The sequence below is a fragment of the Pristiophorus japonicus genome, chromosome 13, assembly GCF_044704955.1.
Source record: "Pristiophorus japonicus isolate sPriJap1 chromosome 13, sPriJap1.hap1, whole genome shotgun sequence".
Lineage (NCBI taxonomy): Eukaryota > Metazoa > Chordata > Chondrichthyes > Pristiophoridae > Pristiophorus > Pristiophorus japonicus.
The window spans coordinates 153,793,178-153,819,059 of NC_091989.1; the positions used below are offsets into that span (position 1 = coordinate 153,793,178).

Genomic DNA, 25,882 nt, shown 5'->3' on the forward strand with positions numbered 1-25,882 from the left:
AGCAAGCCTGTACCCATGGTATTCTGCTATTTATTTTGTGTCTTAAGCAATATGTTGTGTTAGCCGAGAAAATGAAATCCTCCTAAGTAAGCCATATGGCCCCTTGAGCCTGCTCTGCCATTCAATAAGATCATGGCTGATCATGGACCTCAACTCCACTTTCCTGCCCGATCTCCATATCCCTTGATTTCCCCTTGACTCCAAAAATCTATCTATCTCAGCCTTGAATATATTCAGAGACTCAGCATCCACATCCCTCTGGGGCAGAGAATTCCAAAGATTCACAACCCTCGGAGTGAAGAAATTTCTCCTCATCTCAGTCCTAAATGGCCTACCCCTTTTCCTGAGACACTGTCCCCTAATTCTAGATACTCCAGCCAGGGAAACAACCTCGCAGCAATCGACTCTGTCAGTCCCTTCAGAATCTTGTATGTTTAAATGAGATCACCTCTCATTCTTCTAAACTCCAGAGAGTATAATAATAACTTTTATTTGAATACCGCCTTTACCGCAGTAAAATGTCCGAAGGCGCTTCACAACAGTCTTGCAACACGTTGGATATTGACAAGGGAGGGAGAGAGAGAAAAAGCAGGAGAAGGAAGTGTAAAAGAGGCAGCCAAAATGCACACACATGTTAGACACAGGTGAAAAAAACTTCAAAAAAAGAAATTCAAATTACATTGTAAATAATACAATAGTAAAATCAGTATAATTAAGATTAATTATAATTAAACAAAATTAAATAATATATACAATAATTATAAATTGAGTTTAAAATTAGAAAATGAGCAATTGAAGCAAATTAAATGTTTTTAGCTATTGCACAGGCTATTGGCAGAGGCCCATTCTACACAATCTATCATCATAAGATAGCCCCCTCATTTCTCGAATCACCCTAGTGAATCGTCTCTGCACCCCTTCCAAAGCTAGTATATCCTTCCTTAAGTAAGGTGACCAAAACTGCTCGCAGTACTCCAGGTGCGGCCTTACCAATACCTTATACAGTTGCAGCAACACCTCCCTGCTTTTGTACTCCATCCCTTTCGCAATGTAGGCCAACATTCCATTTGCCTTCCTGATTACCTGCTGCACCTGCAAACTAACCTTTTGGGATTCATGCACAAGGACCAAAAAGAGTTTCAATTTACCAAAAAGAGTTTCATGCACAAGGACCCCCAGGTCCCTCTGCACCACAGCATGTTGTAATTTCTCCCCATTCAAATAATAATCCCTTTTACTGTTTTTTTTTTCCCCAAGGTGGATGACCTCACACTTTTCGACATTGTATTCCATCTGCCAAACCTTAGCCCATTCGCTTAACCTATCCAAATCTCTTTGCAGCCTCTCTGTGTCCTCTACACAACCTGCTTTCCCACTAATCTTCGTGTCATCTGCAAATTTTGTTGCACTACACTCTGTCCCCTCTTCTAGGTCATCTATGTATCTTGTAAACAGTTGTGGTCCCAGTCCTGATCCCTGTGGCACACCACTAACCACTGATTTCCAACCGGAAAAGGACCCATTTATCCCAACTCTCTGCTTTTAGCCAGCCAATTCTCTATCCAGGCTAATACATTTCCTTTGACTCCGCGTACCTTTATCTTCTGCAGTAACCTTTTATGTGGCACCTTATCGAATGCCTTTTGGAAATCTAAATACACCACATCCATCGGTACACCCTATCTACCATGCTGGTTATATCCTCAAAGAATTCCAGTAAATTAGTTAAACATGATTTCCCCTTCATGAATCCATGTTGCGTCTGCTTGATTGCACTATTCCTATCTAGATGTCCCGCTATTTCTTCCTTAATGATAGCTTCAAGCATTTTCCCCACTACAGATGTTAAACTAACCGGCCTATAGTTAACTGCCTTTTGTCTGCCCCCTTTTTTTAAACAGAGGCGTTACATTAGCTGCTTTCCAATCCGCTGGTACCTCCCCAGAGTCCAGAGAATTTTGGTAGATTATAACGAATGCATCTGCTATAACTTCCGCCATCTCTTTTAATACCCTGGGATGCATTTCCTCTGCCCTGGGATGCATTTCATGTCCTAAACGGCCTGCCCCTTATCCTAAGACTGTGTCCCCTGGTTCTGGACTTCCCCAACATCGGGAACATTCTTTCTGCATCTTGCCTGCCCAGTCCAGTCAGAATCTTATATGTTTCTATGAGATCCCCTCTCATACTTCTAACCTCCAGTGTATAAAGACCCAGTTGATCCAGTCTCTCCTCATATGTCAGTCCAGCCATCCCTGCAGTCAGTCTGGTGAACCTTCGCTGCACTCCCTCAATAGCAAGAACGTCCTTCCTCAGATTAGCAGACCAAAACTGAACACAATATTCCAGGTGAGGCCTCACCAAGGCCCTGTACAACTGCAGCAAGACTTCCCTGTTTCTGTACTCAAATCCCCTTGCTATGAAGGCCAACATACCATTTGCCGCCTTCACCGCCTGCTGTACCTGCATGCCAACTTTCAATGACTGATTAACCATGACACCCAGGTCTTGCTGCATCTCCCCTTTTCCTAATCTGCTGCCATTCAGATAATATTCTGCCTTCGTGTTTTTGCCCCCAAAGTGGATAACCTCACATTTATCCACATTATACTGCATCTGCCATGTATTTGCCCACTCGCCTAACCTGTCCAAGTCACCCTGCAGCCTCTTAATGTCCTCCTCACAGCTCACACCGCCACCCAGTTTAGTGCCATCTGCAAACTTGGAGATATTACACTCAATTCCATCATCTAAATCATTAATATATATTGTAAAGAGCTGGGGTCCCAGCACTGTTCTGAAAAGGACTTGTTAATCCCGACTCTCTGCTTCCTGTCTGCCAACCAGTTCTCTCTCCATGCCAGTACATTACCCCCAATACCATGTGCTTTGATTTTGCACACCAATCTCCTGTGTGGGACCTTGTCAAAAGCCTTTTGAAAGTCCAAATGCACCACATCCACTAGTTCTCCCTTGTCCATTCTACGAGTTACATCCTCAAAAAATTCCAGAAGATTTGTCAAGCATGATTTCCTTTTCATAAATCCATGCTGACTTGGACCAATCCTATCACTGCTCTCCAAATGCGCTGCTATTTCATCCTGAATGATTGATTCAAACGTTTTCCCTGCCACCGATGTCAGGCTAACCGGTCTATAATTACCCGTTTTTTCTCCCTTTTTTAAAAAAGTGGTATATTTGCAACCCTGCAGTCCATAGGAACTGATCCAGAGTCGATAGACTGTTGGAAAATTATCACCAATGCATCCAATACTTCTCGGGCCACTTCCTTAAGTACTCTGGGATGTAGACTATCAGGCACTGGGGATTTATCGGCCTTCAATCCTGTCAATTTCCCGAACACAATTTCCCGCCTAATAAGGATATCCTTCAGTTAGTCCTTATCACTCGACCCTCAATCCCCTAGTACATCCGGCAGGTTATTTGTGTCTTCCTTTGTGAAGACAGAACCAAAGTACGTGTTCAATTGATCTGCCATTTCTTTGTTCCTCATTATAAATTCACCCGAATCCGACTGCAAGGGACCTATGTTTGTCTTCACTAATCTTTTTCTCTTCACATATTTATAGACACTTTTGCGGTCAGTTTTTATGTTCCCTGCAAGCTTCCTCTCATACTCTATTTTCCCCCCTCTTAATGAAACCCTTTGTCGTCCTCTGCTGAATTCTAAAATTCTCCCAGTCTTCCGGTTTGCTGCTTTTTCTAGCTAATTTGTATTCCTCTTCCTTGGAATTAACACTATCCTTAATTTCCTTTGTTAGCCACGGTTGAGCCACCTTCCCCGTTTTATTTTTACTCCAGACAGGGATGTACAATTGCTGAAGTTCGTCCATATGATCTTTAAAGGTTTGCCACTGCCTATCCACTGTCAACCCTTTAAGTATCATTTGCCAGTCTAATCTAGTCAATTTGCGCCTCATACCATCAAAGTTACCTTTCCTTAAGTTCAGGAAACGAGTTTCTGAATTAACTTTCACTCTCCATCTTAATAAGGAATTCTACCATATTATGTTCACTCTTCCGCAAGGGGCCTCGCACAACAAGATTGCTAATTAGTCCCTTCTGATTACACATCACCCAGGCGAGGATGGCCAGCTCTCTGGTTGGTTCCTCGACATATTGGTCTCGAAAACCATCCCTAATACACTCCAGGAAATCCTCCTCCACCGCATTGCTACCAGTTAGGTTAGCCTAATCAATATGTAGATTAAAGTCGCCCATGATTACTGCTGTACCTTTATTGCACACACCCCTTATTTCTTGATTGATGCTGTCCCCAACCTCACGACGACTATTTGGTGGCCTGTACACAACTCCCACGAGCGTTTTCTGCCCTTTGGTATTCCGTAGGTCCACCCATACCGATTCCACATCATCCAAGCTAATGACCTTCCTTATAATTGCATTAATTTCCTCTTTAACCAGAAACGCCACCCCGCCTCCTTTTCCTTTCTGTCTGTCCTTCCTAAATGCTGAATACCCTTGTATGTTGAGTTCCCAGCCTTGGTCACCCTGGAGCCATGTCTCCGTGATGCCAATCACATCATATCCGTTAACTGCTGTCTGCGCAGTTAATTCATCCACCTTATTCCAAATACTCCTCGCATTGAGGCACAGAGCCTTCAGGCTTGTCTTTTTAACACACTTTGACCCTTTAGAATTTTGCTGTAAAGTGGTCCTTTTTGTTTTTTGCCTTGGGTTTCTCTGCCCTCCACTTTTACTATTTTCCTTTCTATCTTTTGCTTCTGTTTCCATTTTATTTCCCTCTCTCTCGGCATAGGTTCCCATCCCCCTGCCATATTAGTTTAACTCCTCCCAAACAGCACTAGCAAACACTCCCCCAGGGCATTGGTTCCGGTCCTGCCCAGGTGCCACCTCCCCCAGTACCGGTTCTAATACCCCAGGAAATTGAATCCCTCCCTTGTGCACTACTCCTCAAGCCACGTATTCATCTGAGCTATCCTGCGATTCCTACTCCGACTAGCACGTGCCATGATCTCATTGAATGGTGGAACATGCTTAAGGAGCTCAATGGCCTACTGCTGTTCTGATCCCATGTTCCACTGACTCTGCCCAACTTCCATATGCCATCTATTGTAAAACTGGAAAAAGGATGGGGACTTTTTATTTTTCTGTTTCTTCACCCCCCCCCCCCCCCACCCCTGTAAGCCAAAATCTGGCTTTGGAATGGGGGCATAGAAGGATAACAATAAAAATGAGGGGAAAAGGTAAAGTTAAGAAATTGTTTCTCGAAGCGCAGGCAACTTTTATAATGGATTTAGACAAAAAATCTCTCTTTCAAATCACGACTACATTTTCTTTAAGGCCTTTTTCATAAATATTGATCTACAAAGGTAAATTGAAACAGAAGAAACTTCAATTTGCTGACAATTGTTTAAGGTGCTTTATGCAATTCATCAGGTAACCTTGTGATCATTGGACTATAATTGATGTTGGTGTCCCAAGGCCAGAAAGCTGCTCGTGCTAGTCATTAGTTTCCCACAACTGGAAAGTGGGTATGTGTAGGTGTCAGATGAGGACAGCATAGAGGATTGGCTAACTAACAGAAAACAGAGAGTTGGGATAAATGGTTCATTCTCTGGTTGCCAACCAGTAACTAGTGGGGTGCCGCAGGGATCAGTGCTGGGACCCCAACTATTTACAATCTATGTTAACGACTTGGATGAAGTAACCGAGTGTAACATCGGCAAGTTTGCTGATGATACAAAGATGGGTGGAAAAGCAATGTTTGAGGAGAACACAAAAAAATCTGCAAAAGGACATTGATAGGCTAAGTGAGTGGGCAAAAATTTGGCAGATGGAGTATAATGTTGGTAAGTGTGAGGTTATGCACTTTGCCAGAAAAAAAAATCAAAGAGCAAGTTATTATTTAAATGGAGAAAGATTGCAAAGTGCTGTAATACAGCAGGACCTGGGGGTCCTGATGCATGAAACACGGAAGGTTTGTATGCAGGTACAGCAAGTGATCAGGAAGGCCAATGGAATCTTGGCCTTTATTGCAAAGGGGATGAAGTGTAAAAGCAGGGAAGTATTGCTACAGTTATACAAGGCATTGGTGAGTCCACACCTAGAATACTGCGTACAGTTTTGGTTTCCATATTTAAGAAAGGATATACTTGCTTTGGAGGCAGTTCAGAGAAGGTTCACTCGGTTGATTCCAGAGATGAGGGGTTGACTTATGAGGAAAGGTTGAGTAGGTTGGGTCTCTACTCAATGGAATTCAGAAAAATGAGAGCTGATGTAATTGTATAAGGTTATGAGGGGGCTTGACAAGGTGGATGCAGAGAGGATGTTTCCACTGATGGGGGAGACTGGAACTAGGGTGCATAATCTTAGAATTTGAAATGGAGATGAGGAATTTCATCTGAGGGTTGCAAATCTGTGGAATTTGCTGCCTCAGAGAGCTGTGGAAGCTGAGTCATTGAATAAATTTAATACAGATAGACAGTTTCTTAACCGATAAGGGGTTATGGGGAGCGGGCAGGGAAGTGGACCTGTCCATGATCGGATCAGCCAAAATTGTGTTTCATGGCAGAGCAGGCTCGAGGGACCATATGGCCTACTCCTCTTATTTTTTATGTTCTTGTGTAAACCTGCATTTTTGACTATTAACTGATGACCAGAAAACATGCAACTTGACAGTTATGTTTTTCATACACTTTCCAGAATCGTGCCACTTATAATATACGGCCATTCCATATCAGTCCTCCCAAAGTGCATCACTTCACACTTCTCCGCATTGAACTCCGCCTGCCCAGCTTCTGCCCATTTCACGATCCTGATTATATGATCCTGAAGCCGATAACTATCATTATCATGATCTGCCACTTTGTCAAGTTTCATATCATCTGCGAACTTTATTATGCTGCTTCCTATACCAGAGTCTAGGTCATTTATAAAGATTGGATGCAAAACTTACATTGGGGACACACCACTGCAAACTATCCCCCGGTTTGAAAATATATCCATCGACCACCAACCTTTGCTTCCGGTCTCTGATTAAATTTTGCACCCATACCGTGCTTTCCCCTCAATTCCTTAGGCTTCCATCTTGTTGCTAAGCCGCCTGTGTGGCACTTTTTCCGAATGCCTTCCTAAAGCCCATATATAAAACATCTACTGCACTACCTTGATCAACCTTCTGGTATCTCAAATAATTTAATAAAGTTTGTCAGACACGATTTACCTTTAACAAATCCATGTAGGCTTTGCACTTTCCTGAATACCGGTGTCGTATTAGCAACCCTCCTGCAAATTTACTCCTGTATCCAATGAGGTTTGAACGATTGTGACCCAATACCTCTTTCAGCAATCTAGGATACATTCCATCTGGGGCAGGTGACTTGCCAACTTGTGCAGGTTTTCTGTGATATTCTGTGTACTTGCAAAGGGCGAGGCAATATTAACTAAATGGTACAAGTTAGGGTTGTATGTACACAAATCTTTGTTTGAGAATTTGAACAAGCTGCTAGAAACAGAGAGACAGACTATTATCTGAATGGTGACATTAGGAAAAGGGGAGGTGCAATGAGATCTGGGTGTCATGGTACATCAGTCATTGAAGGTTGGCATGCAGGTACAGTAGGCGGTTAAGAAAGCAAATGGCATGTTGGCCTTCACAGCAAGGGGATTTGAGTACAGGGGCAAGGAGGTGTTACTACAGTTGTACAGAGCCTTGGTGAGGCCACACCTGGAGTATTGTGTACAGTTTGGTCTCCTAACTTGAGGAAGGACATTCTTGCTATTGAGGGAGTGCAGCGAAGGTTCACCAGACTGATTCCCGGGATGGCGGGACTGACATATCAAGAAAGATTGGATCAACTGGGCTGGTATTCACTGGAGTTCAGAAGAATGAGAGAGAATCTCATAGAAATGTTTAAAATTCTGACGGGTTTAGACAGGTTAGATGCAGGAAGAATGTTCCCAATGTTGGGGAAGTCCAGAACTAGGGGTCACAGTCTAAGGATAAGGGGTAAGCCATTTAGGACCGAGATGAGGAGAAACTTCTTCACCTAGAAGAGTGGTGAACCTTTGGAATTCTCTACCACAGAAAGTTGTTGAGGCCAATTCATTAAATATATTCAAAAAGGAGTTAGATGTAGTCCTTACTACTTGGGGGATCAAGGGGTATGGCGAGAGAAAGCAGGAATGGAGTACTGAAGTTGCATGTTCAGCCATGAACTCATTGAATGGCGGTGCAGGCTCGAAGGGCCGAATGGCCTACTCCTGCACTTATTTTCTTTGTTTCTATGTTTCTATTAACCAGCTGTATAATGAGCTGAGAGAAACTCCCTCTAATAGTGTTATCACATGTTTAACCATAGTAACTGCTAACAACACAACAATCCGTTATAGAATAGTGCAGTTAAGGAATTTTGTGGTAGAAGTATAGGCCCCAAGTTTCGGCCCACGCCAAAAGCGGCGCACCTCCGAGCTGGACGCCTGTTCTTCGCGCCTGAAAGTGAGCTAGAAAAAAACTTTGATATTCTCGGAGCTCGATCTCAGCTTGGCGCGGCGCGCTCTTCACAGCGGGGGGGGCGGAGCCAAACACTCGCGCCAATTCTGTAAGTAGTGGGGGGCGGGTCCAATTTAAATGAGCCAACATGGTGCCGGCAACCCTGCGCGTGCTCATTGGAGCGTGCGCGCACGCGCAGTGTCAAACAAACATTGGTACTCGGCCATTTTTAAAAGGACTCGGCTGCCATCGAACCACTGACGCCGCCCCTTAACCATGGCCGAATGGCCTCAACCCCCTTGAAAAGCTGCGTGCGTCTGGTGTTGATCCTTCGGCTGCCGGCCAGCCACTGACGCCGCTCCTATCCCATGGCCGAATGGTCTCGGCCCCCTTGAAATGCTGCGTGCCTCCGGTGTTGATCCTTCGGCTGCTGGCCAACCACTAAGAGAATGAAGGCCTGCCTGCAGCACAGCAGCTCAGCTCGAAGGCTGCTTGCTGCCGCTGTTGGGACTGCCGTCGAGACACTGACTCCACACCCCTGCCTGTCTCCAACATGAAAGGCCTGCCTGAAGCACAGCAGCCTTCACACAGGTAGGAACATGGTTTATTTAATCTTTTCTTTGCTTATAAATTTTTATTCAGGTTGGATTTATTTGTATAATATTTGCATAATTATAACTAAGGATCGATTGTAGAATTTAATGACTTCCCTTCCCCCCCCCCCCCCTCCAACCTCGTTCCCTTCGCCTAATTTGTAACCTACGCCTGATTTTCTAAAGTGTTGACGAGGTTTTTTTGAGCGTACAAAAATCTTCACTTACTCCATTCTAAGTTCGTTTGGAGTAAGTTTTCACTGCCGAAACTTTGAAAACAGGCGTAAGTGGCCGGACACGCCCCCTTTTGGGGAAAAAGAAATTCTGTCCAAAGTGAAACTGTTCTAACTGACTAGAACTGGAGCAAGCTAAATGCCGAGAATTTGAATTTCTAAGATATTCCGTTCTACACCAGTTGCTCAAAAAAATCAGGAGCAACTGAGGCCGAAACTTGGGCCCATAATGCATATTTATTTGAAATACATATTTTCTACCCAACTTTAAATCTTGCAATCTTGATTTTGCTTCTTTCTCATTTGCTCGAGAAGATTGTGTAGTCCAGGGGTTCCCATCCTTTTTGCTTCTGAGGCCCCCTCCTGTGTTATAAAAATTCCATGGTTCCCCTGTTAACACAAGTATTTTTTTTTCCGTATAAAAATTCTCTCAGCGCCGCTCCCACTCACGCTGCTGCTACAATTCTGGCACTGCAGAAAATGCTGGTCCCCACGCTTATCCACTCCAGCTTTTCCTCCACGGCCCCGACTGGAATCTCCGCTTTCCCCCCTCCTGAATTACGGTGTCAGCTGCCGCTGAACCCAGGTTCCCGCTCGCTATGCAGTACACTGGGGATGTTAATTTTTGATCACAATTTTAATTTGCATCAAATCCTGGCTGAAGATCTAGCAACTACATAAAGACGTCATCATGACTTTTGTCTTTGTTCTTTCCTTAAGAATTGTGATTTGATATGGGCCACAAATTTAGCGCTAAAATGAAGAATTGGAGGAGAGCTCCTCAAAGGGAGCAATTGTAACATCTCATCATTGGTGGTCCCTCGAGCGAGGATGACTTACTTCCACGAGAGTTCACAGATGTTTCAATGAAGGACCCAATGTTCCAGTCCTGAACTCCAGTTGAGGGGGTGGAAGATGCCTGTGTGTGAATATTTTTAACAGGAGGTGACTGTTGCACATCAGCCACCATATGGGCTTGACAGAGCTAGGCCTTTATCCAGTGGCAAGGATTAACCAGGATGACTGCAGACCTGCTTTGCTGCACGGACCTAGTGCGCACATATATCGCAGTTTGGGCTGGTCTGTCCTGCCCCGGGCCCTCGGCTCTTCTGGGCCCCGTGACCTCATTCGCCGCACCTCCACCACGATGTTCCAGGGCCCGGCGCTCCAGCTCTATTTATGGCCCCGACCTGCGGTGGTCTCACACAGGTCAGGGTGGCCCACGCTACTTCTTGTGTGTCAGGTGTTGGAAACAATGCTGTGCTGGAAACAGCTAAGCTGTGCAGCTCTCTGCGGGTTGTTAACAAAATGTTAAATTGCACAAATGTGAATGGGCTACACACCCAAAAACAAATTCGGGGAAACAATGGCTGCAAAGACTTCTTGCCACATTTATTCTTTTTTTTCATCTGTTTGTTTCTTGCTGCATCATGAGCTGACCCACCATTCTACTTCTGCCTTCAATTTGCTCGTCTGGATACTCCAGCTAATGGTGATTGTGAAGTATGGGTGAAAAGTAGGGGCATTACAGTCGGTGGAATCCTTCTCTTTAAAAGAAGTTTAATATTTACACTCAGTTCGGCACTACCTTTCCCCCATTGGGGTGGGAGGGGAAATTATAATGGACAATGTTACTTGAAAATTTACAGCCTGCTGATTTCCATTCCTCCCACACCAGGATATGACTGAGCTTTAAGAAATGAGCAAGCCGTACTGATACATAACTGCAAAACCAAATTGTTTGTAAATAGCCGAGGTTCAAACACTGATCTTTGCGGTACTCCACTAGTTGCATCCTGCCATCCTGAAAATGACCAGTTTATTTCTACACACTTTCTTTTTTTCTGTCCATGAACTAATCCTCAATTATTGCTAAATTACCTGCAATTCCATGAGCCCGACCACAAGGAGTAGTTGATGCAAATAGCATAGATGCATTTAACGGTAAGATATATAAGCACATGAGGGAGAAGGGGTATGATGATGGGATTAGATGAACAAGGGTGGGAGGAGGCTTGTGTGGAGCAGTTTCTGTTCTGTCGACTTAATGGGCCCAAGTTTCCACATAATTTGCGCCTGATTTTTAGGAGCAACTGGTGGAGAATGGACTATCTTAGAAATCGCAATTCTCCACTTTTTTTTTCTGCAGTTCTAGTCAGGTAGAACAGTTCTACTTTGGAACAGAATTTTTTCTTCAAAAGGGGGCGTGTCCGGCCACTGACGCCTGATTTGAAAGTTTCCACAGTGAAAACTTACTCCAAACTAAAGTAGAATGGAGCAAGTGAAGATTTTTGTAGAACTGAAAAAACCTGTTCTACACTAAAAAATCAGGCGCAGGTTACAAATTAGACGTCCAGAACGAGGTGGGGGGGGAAGGGAAGTCATTAAATTCTACAATCAATCCTTATTTATACTTCTACAAATATTATACAAATAAATCCAACCTGAATAAACATTTATAAGCAAAGAAAAGATTAAATAAACCATCTTCCTACCTGTGTGAAAGTGCTTCAGCCATCGTTTGAAGGAAACCGCTGTTTGTTGCCGCGCAGGGGAGGGAGGGGAAGGAGACAGCGGCTTGTTGCCGTGGAGGGAGGGGAGGGAGGGGAAGGAGACAGCAGCTTGTTGCCGTGGAGGGAGGGGAGGGAGGGGAAGGAGACAGCGGCTTGTTGCCGTGGAGGGAGGGAGGGGAAGGAGACAGTGAGAAGGGAAGCCTCAGTGCTGATGTGCTGATGGCAATGTGGTTTTATTAAAAAATGTTCAAAAATTAAACAGCTACAAAAATGGCCGAGTGCCAATGTTTTTTTCGCACTGTGCATGCGCGAACGCTCCAACGCGCATGCGCAGCGTTGCCGGCAGGAAAAAAACTAATTTAAATAGTACCCGCCCCCTCCCACTTACAAAATCGGCGTGAGTGTAGGCCCCGCCCCCCTGGGCGCCGCGCCAAACAGACAAGGAGCTGCAAAGCGCTCGAGAATAGTGCATTTTTTTTCTGCCGCCGTTTTAGGCGCGAAAAACGGGCGCCCAGCTCGGAGGGGCGCCCGTTTTTTATCCTGTGGAAACTTGGGCCCATAATAACGATGTAACTCAATGTAAATGTTTTTCAAAGAATGACTGTGATTATCTGCAATAAGTAATTTATAATATTCTTCACTTGAACAACCTCCACATTTATGAGTGGTATTTTATGTAATCACGCTCTGGGGAGGAGCCTTATCTACCCGAAGAGCGTATGAGGAATTCTGGGTCATATCCTCCCTTGATTTTCCATTCATTAAGATCACGGGAGGGCATATGCCTGATTTCCTAATATGCGCTCCCAGAGGGTGAAGTTTCACACCAAGAGTAGGGTTTTTAAATTATATCTAGCTTCTTTCGATGAATTTGAATCCACTGCATTGGGGACTGAGGTTGGATTGGATTTGGGAGGATTGGTGGATGGAAGAGTGATGGGCGAATGGGACTGGATGTGGACAGGAGAATATTCGATATGTTGGAGTATGTGTTAATTGGGGCTTGGAAGACCAGTAAGTAGGGCTTTGAAGTTAAGTTTGGAGGTAATGAAAGGATGCGTAAGGGTTTCAGTGGTACTGTGGGTGAAGTTGTTATGGCTGCAGGTATGCAATCAATATTCCCGCTGCGCAGCCGTGCGTGCAGCTGTCTGGAGCTCCCGCACAGCCCAGCACCGGCTATTCGCATATGCGTGAAATTTTGACTGGGCTGCGCAACCTGTTAAATGGACCATGCACCCAAAAGAAAATTAGGGGCAACATTGTGTGCAATATGGCAAAAGTAGAAGTAAGCGGTTTTGGCGATGAATAAGGTATGAGGTTTTAAATATAGCTCATGATTGAACAGAACATATTTGCACATCATCTGGTCCAACCTGAGCAAGCAACTGGGCGGGAGAATGAATAAATTAGATGGTTGTGGTCCTCCCAATGGACCAGAGAAGGGTTGGAGGGAGCAGCTAGTCATAAACTTGAGGATAAAGGACAATTTTTCATGCCCCCTGGTGATGGGGGTTGGGGTGGAAGAGGGTAAGAGAAGGCAATGAGTTATTGAGGAGCCTGGCATTGTCCATGTACTCCTCCAGGACCATCCTGGAACATTGGAGGAATTGGCTGTAGAGAGAGGAGGTGTTACTGCTTGAGATTGTGGAGCTAAATTTGGCAGTGGATGACAAGTCATGTACCAACTGTACTTGAGTGTGGTCCTGAGATTGAGGGAGTGGAGGTGGAAGACTGTGAATAACTTGGTGGGTACTGGGACATGAGGCAGAGCTAAACTGTTGAGTAGGTCTACAGAGGCAGCAGTGTCATGTCGGGCAGGGGGCCACAGGAGATAGAGTTGAGTATTTTGATTGACTTAAATCATAATGGCCTGAAATTTACAGACAGTGGCAAAGCGACAGGGATCACCGTTGAGCTTGAAGAAAGTTGCCCACAAAGATTTTGTGATTTCTCTGATGAAAAATTGAGGTTTCTTGATATTAAATTGTGTCAATAGAGTATCCCCAGTGCAGAGCAGCAGTGATGTCATCAAGCTGTCTAAGCAGCCAATCATATTGAAAAGTTCTCAGACAATAAACCAGGAAATAAAAAGCAGATTCAAATAACTTTTAATTTTTTTTTTTCAGAGAATAAAATAACTTTTGGGTTATAACATGGTGTTAAAGTAGAAGCTGAAATATTGCAAACAAACTTTAAAAGTGCTTTACTTCCTTGGTTGCTGAATGATGTTTAAGTAAATATACACGTGAAGTAAATTTAACTGAAGTACATTTAGCTATATTGTGTGAATGTATGTAAGGTTTTCTCAGCTGAAATTAGCGCACGTGGCTAAAATGGTGTTGCTGTAACCACACCTGTGGCTAGTCAACAATTTATATAGTACGTCTCAAAGCACTTTACATGCAAAATAATGCAGTGGTTGTTAAATAGGCAAATGTGGCAACTCAGTAATGAGATGATTCGTCAATTAAACTGTTTCCAACGATGTTAGTTAAGGGAGTAATATTGAATAGGACACCAGGGGAACTTTCTCCTGTTCTTCACATAGTACTATGATGTCAGCATCTTTAATGTTCATGTGAATCTCCAGAATAGGCAGACTGGACCTCGGTTTAATGTTTCATCTAAAGGCTGTCAACTCTGACAATGCAACACTCTCCCAATACTGCACTGGAGTGTCAGCTTCAATTATCTGCTCAGGTCCTGGAGTGGGTCTTAAGTCTCCAATCTTCTAATTCATGAGTGACAATATTATCAACTGAGCCAAGCTGAAACCTGGCAAGCTTGCTCAGAACTAATTTCACATCTTACTTGGTGACCATCTGAGTAACAAAGGGGTGCATTTTCCAAGTGCTTTGTAAACTGGGACACTACTGAGTGTACCCTAATTAGTGTGATTGCCAGAGGTGAGTGATGTGTAGAAATGTCAACAAAATGAACTCCTAAAGAGTTGAGTTCTTTTTCAGCAGGATTTGCAGGTATAAAAGAATCATTGGCCCACCACACCCTAGTAGGTTGAAATAATGGTCGTGATAATGGTATGATTTGTCTTCAGTGCATAGACTTTTCTCGAAGTTACAAATGCTGTCCAAATCTGCCGGAATCCTGGATTGCCGGAATCCTAATTGCTCATAGTCAACTCTTTCACCATGCTATCAATTGGATTCTCTGAGGGGTCACTTTGGCTAATCTTGACAATTTATCCAAAAATTCTGGAATTTTTTGAGGATGTTTCCAGTAGAGTGGACAAGGGAGAACCAGTTGATATGGTGTATTTGGACTTTCAGAAGGCTTTTGACATGGTCCCACACGAGATTAATGTGCAAAGTTAAAGCACATGGGATTGGGGGTAGTGTGCTGATGTGGATTGAGAACTGGTTGGCAGCCAGGAAGCAAAGAGTAGGAGTAAATGGGTACTTTTCAGAATGGCAGGCAGTGACTAGTGGGGTACCGCAAGGTTCTGTGCTGGGGCCCCAGCTGTTTACACTATACATTAATGATTTAGACGAGGGGATTAAATGTAGTATCTCCAAATTTGCGGATGACATTAAGTTGGCTGGCAGTGTGAGCTGCGAGGAGGATGCTATGAGGCTGCAGAGTGACTTGGATAGGTTAGGTGAGTGGGCAAATGCATGGCAGATGAAGTATAATGTGGATAAATGTGAGGTTATCCACTTTGGTGGTAAAAACAGAGACACAGACTATTATCTGAATGGTGAAAGACTAGGAAAAGGGGAGGTGCAATGAGACCTGGGTGTCATGGTACATCAGTCATTGAAGGTTGTCATGCAGGTACAGCAGGCAGTTAAGAAAGCAAATGGCATGTTGGCCTTCATAGCGAGGGGATTTGAGTACAGGGGCAGGGAGGTGTTGCTACAGTTGTACAGGGCCTTGGTGAGGCCACACCTGGAGTATTGTGTACAGTTTTGGTCTCCTAACTTGAGGAATGACATTCTTGCTATTGAGGGAGTGCAGCGAAGGTTCACCAGACTGATTCCCGGGATGGCGGGACTGACATCAAGAAAGACTGGATCAACTGGGCTTGTATTCACTGGAGTTCAGAAGAATGAGAGGGGATCTCATAGAAGCGTTTAAAATTCTGACGGGTTTCGACAGGTTAGATGCAGGAAGAATGTTCCCAATGTTGGGGAAGTCCAGAACCAGGGGTCACAGTCTAAGGATAAGGGGTAAGCCATTTAGGACCAAGATGAGGAGAAACTTCTTCACCCAGAGAGTGGTGAACCTGTGGAATTCTCTACCACAGAAAGTTGTTGAGGCCAATTCACTAAATATATTCAAAAAGGAGTTAGATATAGTCCTTACTACTTGGGGGATCAAGGGGTATGGCGAGAAAGCAGGAATGGGGTACTGAAGTTGCATGTTCAGCCATGAACTCATTGAATGGCGGTGCAGGCTCGAGGGGCCGAATGGCCTACTCCTGCACCTAGTTTCTATCTTTGAGAGAGTCTCTTCTGTCGAGAATGCTAGTGAATAAGTGCCTATACCTGAGGCTTGCTTATATCCAAAAACTTGGAGTGTTCTGCAATATAGCAATTTTTCTGCAGATTGCTCTATTTGTTTAACATATTGATCATCTCCAAGCGGAGGGTACAATTATGCAGCTTGTCATGCCTTTCCTGAGATCCTCCATTACCTAATTCTGTGCTCCTGCAAAGAAATTAGAAGAATCTTTTATTTGTTTTGTTTTTCTCTTGAATTTGGGCTGTAAATTGTCAGTAGGGTGGATTCTAAAAGTATCAGAAACTGGGGAAACAAAGAATATGGACAGTCGCTACATCTCAAGGATCTGGGAAAGTCTGACCTAGATGTAAATGCACGTGTGTACTCTTGAACAAGGATTTGAGATAAATCTGAGTTTGTCTCTGTGGTGTGGAGGTGGTGAAATTCCTTTTAGTGTGTAGTAATACAGGGGGAAGAAGGTGTGCACACATAGGCAAAGTAATTAGGGGCAAATTCATCGACCGAAAGTCATGTTTTTCTGATAAGTCATCCGCTGTGCATGAGGCCCTATTGCTGTCCTGGGAAATTTCACCCTCGTGATTTCTAAATAGATAGACGAGGAAAATGGTATGCTGCTTTCATCTGAGCAGTGAGGGAGAGGCGAGAGATCAGACTCTGTGCTTGTGGCTGGATGAGAGGGGCGAATCTGGCTTTATGCTGGCTGTATATAGTGACATCACTTTTCCCGGTCAGAATGAAGATGATTGGATGATTTCCCCCGTAATTCACACCTGGAGACCGCACTGCTGTAAGTGACTAGATTTGATTTTATGCGCACAATTTGTGCTATGTAACTATCCTCCACTCTCTGCATTTACTGGAGAAATCAGCGTGCTTTTGACAATGCACGAGTTCTGTTTGCTGCAGTTGGTAGTGACTTTTTAAATCTACTCCGTAAATAGACTCTCTTTGATTTACTGTTTGCTGTGTAAATACACTTTGCTTTACTATTTGTTTGTTTGTCCAGCCCTAAATCCAGCCCCGCCTCCAATTGACTGGTTGATGCACTGTAACTCATTGACTGACAATGGTGTCAGTGGACACTCCATTTTATGCTTGGGCTTGCTGCTTACGTTTGTTCATGGAGTTAGAATGATGTATGTCTGTACATTGCTTGACCTTTGTGAATGCAGTGTAGCACTTGGAATTGGGTTCCAGTGTGTTTTGGGGGGTGGGATGGGCATTTCCTATGTTCTGTATCTTTGAAGACAGATAAACATTGCTTGTTATGAGATAGCAAAACTAATGCTATGAATGGAGCAAAATTATGACTTGGTATTATGTTTATATGTTTTGTCTTTTTCACATGCGTAAATAAAACAATACAGGTGCTACGTCCCGAATCCGGAACTCCAAAAACCGGAATTGTCCGAAAGCCAGACATTTTGCGCATAGCTGATGGAGTCATCCAGAATCCGGAGTTATTGTCTGAAAATCGGACATTTTTGAGGCAAAACCCCTAAATCCGACACGGATTAGGTCGAGAATTCTAGATTTCAGACATGAAAATCAAGTCTGAAATCCGGAATCCTCGACTGAATCCGTGCCAGATTTCGGGTATTGCCAGATTTCGGACCTCGCCGCTCAAAACTAGGCACGGATTCAATTGAGGATTCTGGATTTCAGACGTTGTACCTGTACTTACACAAGCATCTGGTATTTTTTTTAAAAGTAGAGCATGGAGTTTCTTTAAAGGTAGAAGCGTTTAAGGTTTCTTCTAAGATTTGCTCATATAGATCCAATATCCAAATGAAAATCTCCATTTATTCTGAAGAATTGGGATTCCGACATCTGAGAAAAGTACTTTCTGTTTCTAGTCTTTCTGTCACCCACGTTCAAGAATGTTTTTGCATGACAACGGCCTTCTCCACAGCTCAGTATCTGCTCTGTTAATTTACAAGAGGTAGAAGAAGCTGGAGTGTTTAAACTTTTTCCTTCAGTGGGATGCCTTCATTGGTGGCATTGCTCAGGATTGATTGATTTGTTGGTGAAATAGGAGAAAACAAACTAAAACTGGCTTAAAAGTTTTTGAGAAATGCAGTCCATGTGCATTTTATGAATATTTGATTTGGTTATTTTTATTTTAAGCTTCTATGTTCCAAAATTTGTATAATTTCGAATGACCGTGAAATAAAGGTTTATACAAATGGCTTTTGATCTATGTATCTGTCTATTTCTAATCCAGGATAAGGAAAAAATCTCATGTAACAAGACACCGAAGTTGGACCGAAGTGATGGAGGGAAAGAAGTGAAAGAGAAAGCATCGAAGAGGAAACTGCCGTTCACTATCGGAGTTAACAGCAGTGATCAGAAAGACTCTGACACAGGTAAGAGGGAGGAATGAGCAAAAGCAGATCCCCACAAGATTTTGAGGATAATCTGCACCACGAACTGTAACTGCTATGCAAATAGGTTCAAAACTAAATCTTTTTAATGCAGGCTATTTAATTTTATTAACTTGTAAACTCTTAATCAATTTTCTTGTAAAATTTGGCTTCAGCTCCGATAGAAGTTTTTTTTTCCAGATTTCATGGAGAAATGCATAATCATTGAAACACCAGGTATGTTGTCTTTCTTGCAGCATTTCTGATGTGCCTTTAATTCGAGTTAACACTTACTCTTAGATTAGATTTTCTGATCTGACATTGCAAATTTAGGCAGCCATCTTGATAAAGTAAATAATTTTATTTTCATTTTATGTGAACTTTGTTCTATATCTTTTACATAGTAATGTCTTGAACCTGATTCAACAGACCTGTTAAATAAAGCACTCAAATTAGCTTTAGATGTCTATTGCGCTTACAGTTTTACATCAAATCTTATCTGGGAATTCGCTATTTTCATTATCATGCCTTGCAATTAAACAGGAGGAAGTTAATAGCTTGTAAACACTGGTTTAATACTGCGTCAGAGAAAACCTATTGACAAATGTTATCTTTTTTTATATAGAACTGTGAAATGCTATATTTATAATATAGCAAAGGCCCTATGAATATAGTGCCATAATATTCCTTCTCTTTTTGCTTACTGGTTGCCCATGGCTGCCTGTTAGGTGCCTATTTATATTCTCCAATATTGGTACTACAAAAAAGACAAAGTTGAATGTGTCATATTCATTCTGAAAGGGAATGAATAATATCCTGGCAAGTGACAATGTATTATAATTCTGTACAATTATTTTTAAAAAGTAAGAAAACTGATAATGACCGGCAATGATGCTAGCCTATATATATTTGTTCCCTGGATGTGTACATTGCTATCATTTATTTATTGTCACCAGTAGCCCTGAAAAAGGGATGACGGACCACCTTTTAATGTCTTGCTAGGCCATTTCAGAGGCCATTAAGAGTGTAGGTCAGAATAAGTAGGATGGCAGGTTCTCCTCCCTGAAGGACATTAATAAACCAGTTGGACTTTTACAATAACCTGGCATCTCTTGGTAATTTCCTGGTGCTGGATCACAAATTACCAGATTTACTGATTTTTTTTTTTCACGATTTGCCATGATAAGATTCAAACTTGTGTCCTCTGGGTTACTCGTCCAGTTAATAGTCCTATGCTATTATACACCTCAAATCTGTGCAAATGTGACTTCCCAAGACTGATCATTACAGACAATACGTAAAACATAGAGAAAGGAAGTTAGAGAGTTAAAGAAACTAAAGGAAACAAAAATTAATGTGAGAATCAAGCAGCGGTACAGTTCCAGTAACAGATGTACTATTTTTCAAGTTTTGTATGTGAGCGGTGCCAACGAGTAAGGGTACAAGTATTTCTTAATCAAAATTAGGAGATGTTAGTAAATACCTTGATTTTCCTATTGCAGAAATCAATTCCCGATTGACAGACATTGCTGACGAGAGCAGATGCTGCTTTCGAGGTCAATGGACATGGACAATTATAGTCCAAGCACAAGCTGTGTTTAAGTAGAAAAAATCTTGAATCCGTATTGGTGATAACATAAGCAATGGAAGCTCTTTGACTGGTATTGTTGGATACCACAAGAAGCACATTGAGCTTGTTTCCATTTAGAGTTGGATTAGTATATCAACATTTGAAGCATAATCTGAAATTTGTGGGATAGGATGTGTACTGTGCACTTTATCTCTTGCTGGCTACTGGTATAAAAGTGACGGGCACAGTCTTTACATTGATGTAACCAATGTATCAGATTTTACAAAAATTAGGCTGTCCTAAATAAAAATTCTATGACTTAGTGTAACAACAAAATATTTGTCACCGTTAAAAGAAATATCAATTTGAGCAGTCAATATGATTGGAGATATGTGGTATGAAAAGTTAACACCATTAGGAATTGTTTAAAATAGTTTTCCACAAATACAATGGATAAGAGTTCCAGAAACTTGGTAACACAGTGATCGTCAAACACTGTTCATATAACAATTTTACAATCTATTACTCATTATTGATACCAATCCATTGATGCATTTTTGGTGCCATGTCATCAATACTCTCCCCATTAGGACTTGTGTTCTCAACTGGGTTTGAACTGTATCTTAGTAAACAGCAGTCAACATGAATTCAGAAGGGAAAGATCTTGCATGACTGATCATCTCAACTTTGTCAAGGCAGTGACAATCCAAGTGGATTTGGCAAGCCCTATAATGTGATGTACCTAGACTTCTAAAGGCATTTGGCAAAAGTTCCACATAAGATTATTAATTAGGGATTCAAGATAAAATTGGGGTTTGATTAAGGAATTAGCTGTAGCGTAGAAAATGATGAGTACTCATTAGAGGAGTTATATTAGGATGGGGAGATGTACTGAGTGATGTGTCCCAGGACTCAGTATTGGAACCACAATTCTTTGTAATTTGTATACATGATCTGGATTCAGAAACTCAATGCAAAGTAGTCAAATTTGTAGATGCTGCCAAACTAGATGGGAAAGTGGAAATGGAGGAGGCAGCTCAGAACGTTTTGGGGAAAATATGTAAGTGGGTAGAAAAATGGTCGATGATATTTAAGGCTGACAAGTGCAGATTGCAGATGGAAATAAAAAAAAAAGAACCAGAGAAAGTTGTGACTAAATTGTCGTGCTGTGGTTAGACTGCACCTCGAGTACTGCATCCACTCATGGTGATCGAGACTCCAGGGAGACATTGAAGTGCTGGAGGCAGTGCAGAGATAAGCCACAAGGCTGATCCCGAGTGTTAAAGATCTGAGTTATGAAGAAAGACCAGAGAAACTTTATTTTTTCACCCTGCAAAAGAGGTGTTGGACAGGTCATTTTATAGAGGAATGTAAGATGGTCACATTTTTACATGGACAGGACCCAGGCATGAGTTGTTTTAAAATGTGTTTTGAGCAGAACCTTTCCTGAATACAGACAGTTGCATGTCGAGTTATTAATCCATGACTGTCAAGAGAAGTTTTACATGTGGATGATTCGCTTCACCATTGGCGGCAATGCCTTTAGCTGCCTAGGCCCCAAGCTCTGGAATTCCCTGCCTAAACCTCTCTGGCTCTCCACCGCTCCTCTAAGATGCTCCTGAAAACCAATCTCTTCGACTAAATCTTTGGTCATCTGTCCTAAGATCTCCTTGTGTAGCTAGCCGGCAAATTTTGTTTGACCGTGCTCTTGTGAAGCACCTTGGGACGTGTTACTATGCTACAGACGCTATATAAGTACAAGTTGTTGTTAGTGGCAAGTCAAAACTACTGATTCCAAGTTTTACAAATTTTGTAGGCCTAATCAATATTCTGCTGGGAATATTGCTGAATTCAACTTCTTCAAACTATAAATCAGACTCGAAATACATATTACGGAATTATTTATATTCGCGCGCGCGCTCGTGCTCTCTCTCTCATCGATTAGTGAATCTGTCATGGCCTTGCTCATGATTCGTTGGAGGAAAAGTTATGGCCTGGATTTTGCGGGCAGTGGCGAACGAAAGGCACTTGCCGTTGATTACGTTTCCAGCTGCCCACAAACGTTTTGTAGGCTTTTACGTGGCAATTTACAGTCATCGGGAGTCCGACACGGCGCAGCGTCCTCGACAGGGTGTCTGAGACCTGTGTGACTAGGGCAAGCAACAACATGTCTAGTCAACCAATCAGATTGTAGAATCCTTACGAAGGCCCACAGAGTCTAAACCAGGAAGTGTAAGTTAGAATATTTAATTCTATGTCAAATCATGTAAACAAGGCAAAATAGAGTGGGAAAGAAAGATGGGATTAAGAGAGATATTTTAATTTTTACATTTTTAAAAAATCTCCAAGGAATCTGAAAGTAAAAGTAAATTTTCAGTGCCAGCGAGGTGGTAATTAAGGCTGATCATGCCGCTAAACATTTGTTTACATTTGAATGGACAAGATCTAACTTTTTCTGAGATGTTAAGTGGGTATCTAGTGTGGAAGTTCCCAAACTTTACTTATTGTGCACCCCCTTCCAGATCTACCAGCAGCCCGTATACCCCCACCAGCATACAGATTTAATATTTTAATCCCTTTAATGCCCAAGCGTTGTACATTGGTATACCTTGATATATAACCCACTCCCACAGTTTTAAAACTTTGCCTGCAGTAGCCTATTATAAAACTGCAATAAATAAATAAAATCCACAGTTAAACAATTTCTCCTGCATACCCCCTTCCCCCAGAGATGTCTCACGTACCCCCAGAGGTGCTCATAACACAGTTTGGGAACACCTGATTTGGTGGACAAGTACCACAACTTCACGCTCTTCATGTGTTTGAATGCCATGTGTTTGAATGCCGAGTTTCTCAGCAGGATGCCGGTGCAGCGAAGCTTGTGGAGGAGCAGGCCATATCAGACAGCAACTTTCTGATTTCTGCGTTTAATTGCTCCATCTGCGGACGCTGGATAACCTCAGTTATTCCAACCGCAAAGTCCGGGCCACTGTCTTTTAGCTACATATGTTGTAACAGATTGAGGTAATAGCGCCTTCTCTGGAGAAAATAAGAATAACAGTCAGACAGAGAAAGGTTACAATGTTTTGTGTGTATCAACCGGGTCAGTACTAGTGTCGCCCATTGATTTCAATAGACTGGTATCATAACTGAGACAAACCAAAAACACACAAGAATTTTAATATCGTTGATTTCCTATTGCATTGCACACAATAAATTGGAGAATTTAGTCATGTTCTCATCTGTTTCTTATGATTTGTTGTGTGTGGTGTATGTGTCTCCATTTCTGCTTCTATCTCACTTGCCTCTCTCCCTGTAACTGTCTGCTCCTCTTTCCTTGTTTCCTTTCAGATCAGTAGGTGGAATGGTGACGAAAGGAGCCAACAACTGCTGACACGTTGCATTTGCGGGTGGGAATTCCAGGGAAAATATGGCTTCCTTGCCACTTCCTTAAGCTGCTTGTGCTTCTCTCACCCTCCTCACTATCATTAGGGAGAAATGCTTCTTTACTGAGAACCGAATCTAAGCTCAACAACCTTCTGAAGTTGCAGCTGCTGTCCATTTTTTCCCCAAGTTCTTAACTGCTGTGTTTTTAAAAAAACTAATAAAATGACGTCCTTTTGATTCATTGATCCTTGCGCTTCACTTCCTCCTTAGAACCATGTGACAGGAGGCAACTAATCATGGAAGCTGTCTTGGGAGTTACAGGTGGACCTATATAGAAATCCTTATCAAGTGATCCAGCCAGTGATGTTTCCTCCTTTCACAACACCGGTGAATGGGATCTTCTCTCCTATTGCTTTACATTACTTTACTGTCGTTTATCAACAGGAGGATGCAGAAGACTATTAAAAGTTGTTTTCAGTCTGTTCCCCACCCTACGGCCACACTTTCACTTATTCTAACCAATGTCTTAATGAAACCCAAAGTATGCAGCGTAAAACATAGCTATCAGTTTTTTGGGTGGAAAGGTATAACACAGTTTTACTTTGTTGCCTTTTTAAAAAAAAAATAAAGGAAAATATTTGCAGTAATTTTCCTACCCTGCAACATTAAACAACTGTTCGTAGGTGTGAACTGAAATACATTGGAGTGAGCAATGCATCTATTTAGCAAAGATAAAAGCATCATAAAAAAGACAGTAGGAGTGATGCATATGCACTGGCTGATCAGTTGGTCTGTCAAGTGACTACAGTATTGGTTTTTAATAAGAAAAATTTAGAGGTGGAATTATGGTAAACTCTCTTCATAATTATTAAAGTAGGATAATGGTGACACCTGACCTGCATGTATTAATGCCTGCTTTCTGGAGAATATTTTAAGAAGTTTGTCAACAAAATTGCAGCCTGGGATGAAATCTAGTTTTCTGCTTGGTTTACAGTGCAGTTTGCTCCCTGTTGTGATTGGAGTATCTACTCTGTTCCTCAGTGTATACTTTCTCCAACAGGTTTTTGCAGGCTGCATTGGGAAGGAAATCCTCAGGTAAGAAAGAGGCAATTAAAGTTACTAATGTTTATTTTTTTAAATGAGCCCTGTTGTGAGCCATTAAAAATGTTGATAGAGCCTCAATATTCCTAATGACTTCTTTCAGTGTTCTAAAATTTGGTAGCTGAACTTGGTGATGGCCCTGCTACCAGAAAAGCCAATGTGTCTACAAAAGAGAATTTAATTGCAGGGTTTGTCTTAAATAGCTGCTTCTTCAGCAAGGACTACAAGGTGCCTAATGTTGCACGATTTCCCTATCCGTATACATAAGAGACTTTTAAATGCATGTTGGTCTCAGACACCTTGGACCTTGATGCAGATGTTCATGATGATGAGCTTAGATCAGTCAGAGTCCAGAATAAGTTTCCTTATTTTTCTGTCTCCGATCCATCAGTTGTATAATTCTGAGTCCAACAACTTCAAATTCAGTTGGGCAATATTCTAGCTTCTCTTAATTTCCCCCTCCAAGACAAAAACTGGGGATTATATACGCAAGGGATTTTCACCTGGTGATATCGGCATTCAGACATCGGGCCAGAAATTCGCCGACTTTGCGACCGGTTTTTTGGTGCTATTTCACCATATTTGGTGAAAAACATTTGGCAGGAATTTCGGTGATGTTTTGCGGCGGCGGTTTTCAAATACCGCTGGAGAGGAGCGCGACCGAGCAAAACCCGAAGTAGCGTTTTCACCAAAAAGTTGGCTTTCTGCGCACCCGTATTTTGCGTGAAAAATACCAACATGTAAAAAGCTGCGTTGCAGCCCTTGGAGCAGCGGTAAGTATGAAAACCTGCAAAAAAGGTAACTTAGTTTTTATTTTTTATTCTTTTTCAGCGATTCGATAGTTAAGTGTTGTAACTGTTTTGTGAATTTTTTTTAGTTTTTACCAATGTATTTTTTTTTAAATGTTTTTCTGCCCTCCCAAGACCCAACTCGCAGCGGTATTGGCCTCAGACTAAAGTTGGCAGTTTGTGCCGCGAATCCTTGTGCAATGCCGATTTTTACCGCTGCGCAAATTAAAGCTTGAATTTCCAGCCTGATAGAGATAGCGAAGCGATAACGGTAATTTTGGCAAAAAAATACCGTTTTTGCTGAGAACCGAATTTTTAGCCCATAGTGCCTCCGGAAGTCCAATTTTAATTATTT

General features: G+C 42.3%; 1 protein-coding gene across 6 annotated transcripts in view; it reads left to right on the top strand.

Moving 5' to 3' along the window:
- ankrd11 (ankyrin repeat domain 11) overlaps positions 1-25,882 on the top strand; it is a 273,694-nt gene that overhangs the window by 167,084 nt on the left and 80,728 nt on the right. For all 6 annotated transcript variants that reach the window (XM_070898151.1, XM_070898150.1, XM_070898153.1 and 3 more), the window contains exon 4: positions 18,543-18,684. In XM_070898151.1, coding sequence (XP_070754252.1) covers positions 18,543-18,684 — 142 coding nt within the window. The remainder of the gene's footprint in view (positions 1-18,542; positions 18,685-25,882) is intronic.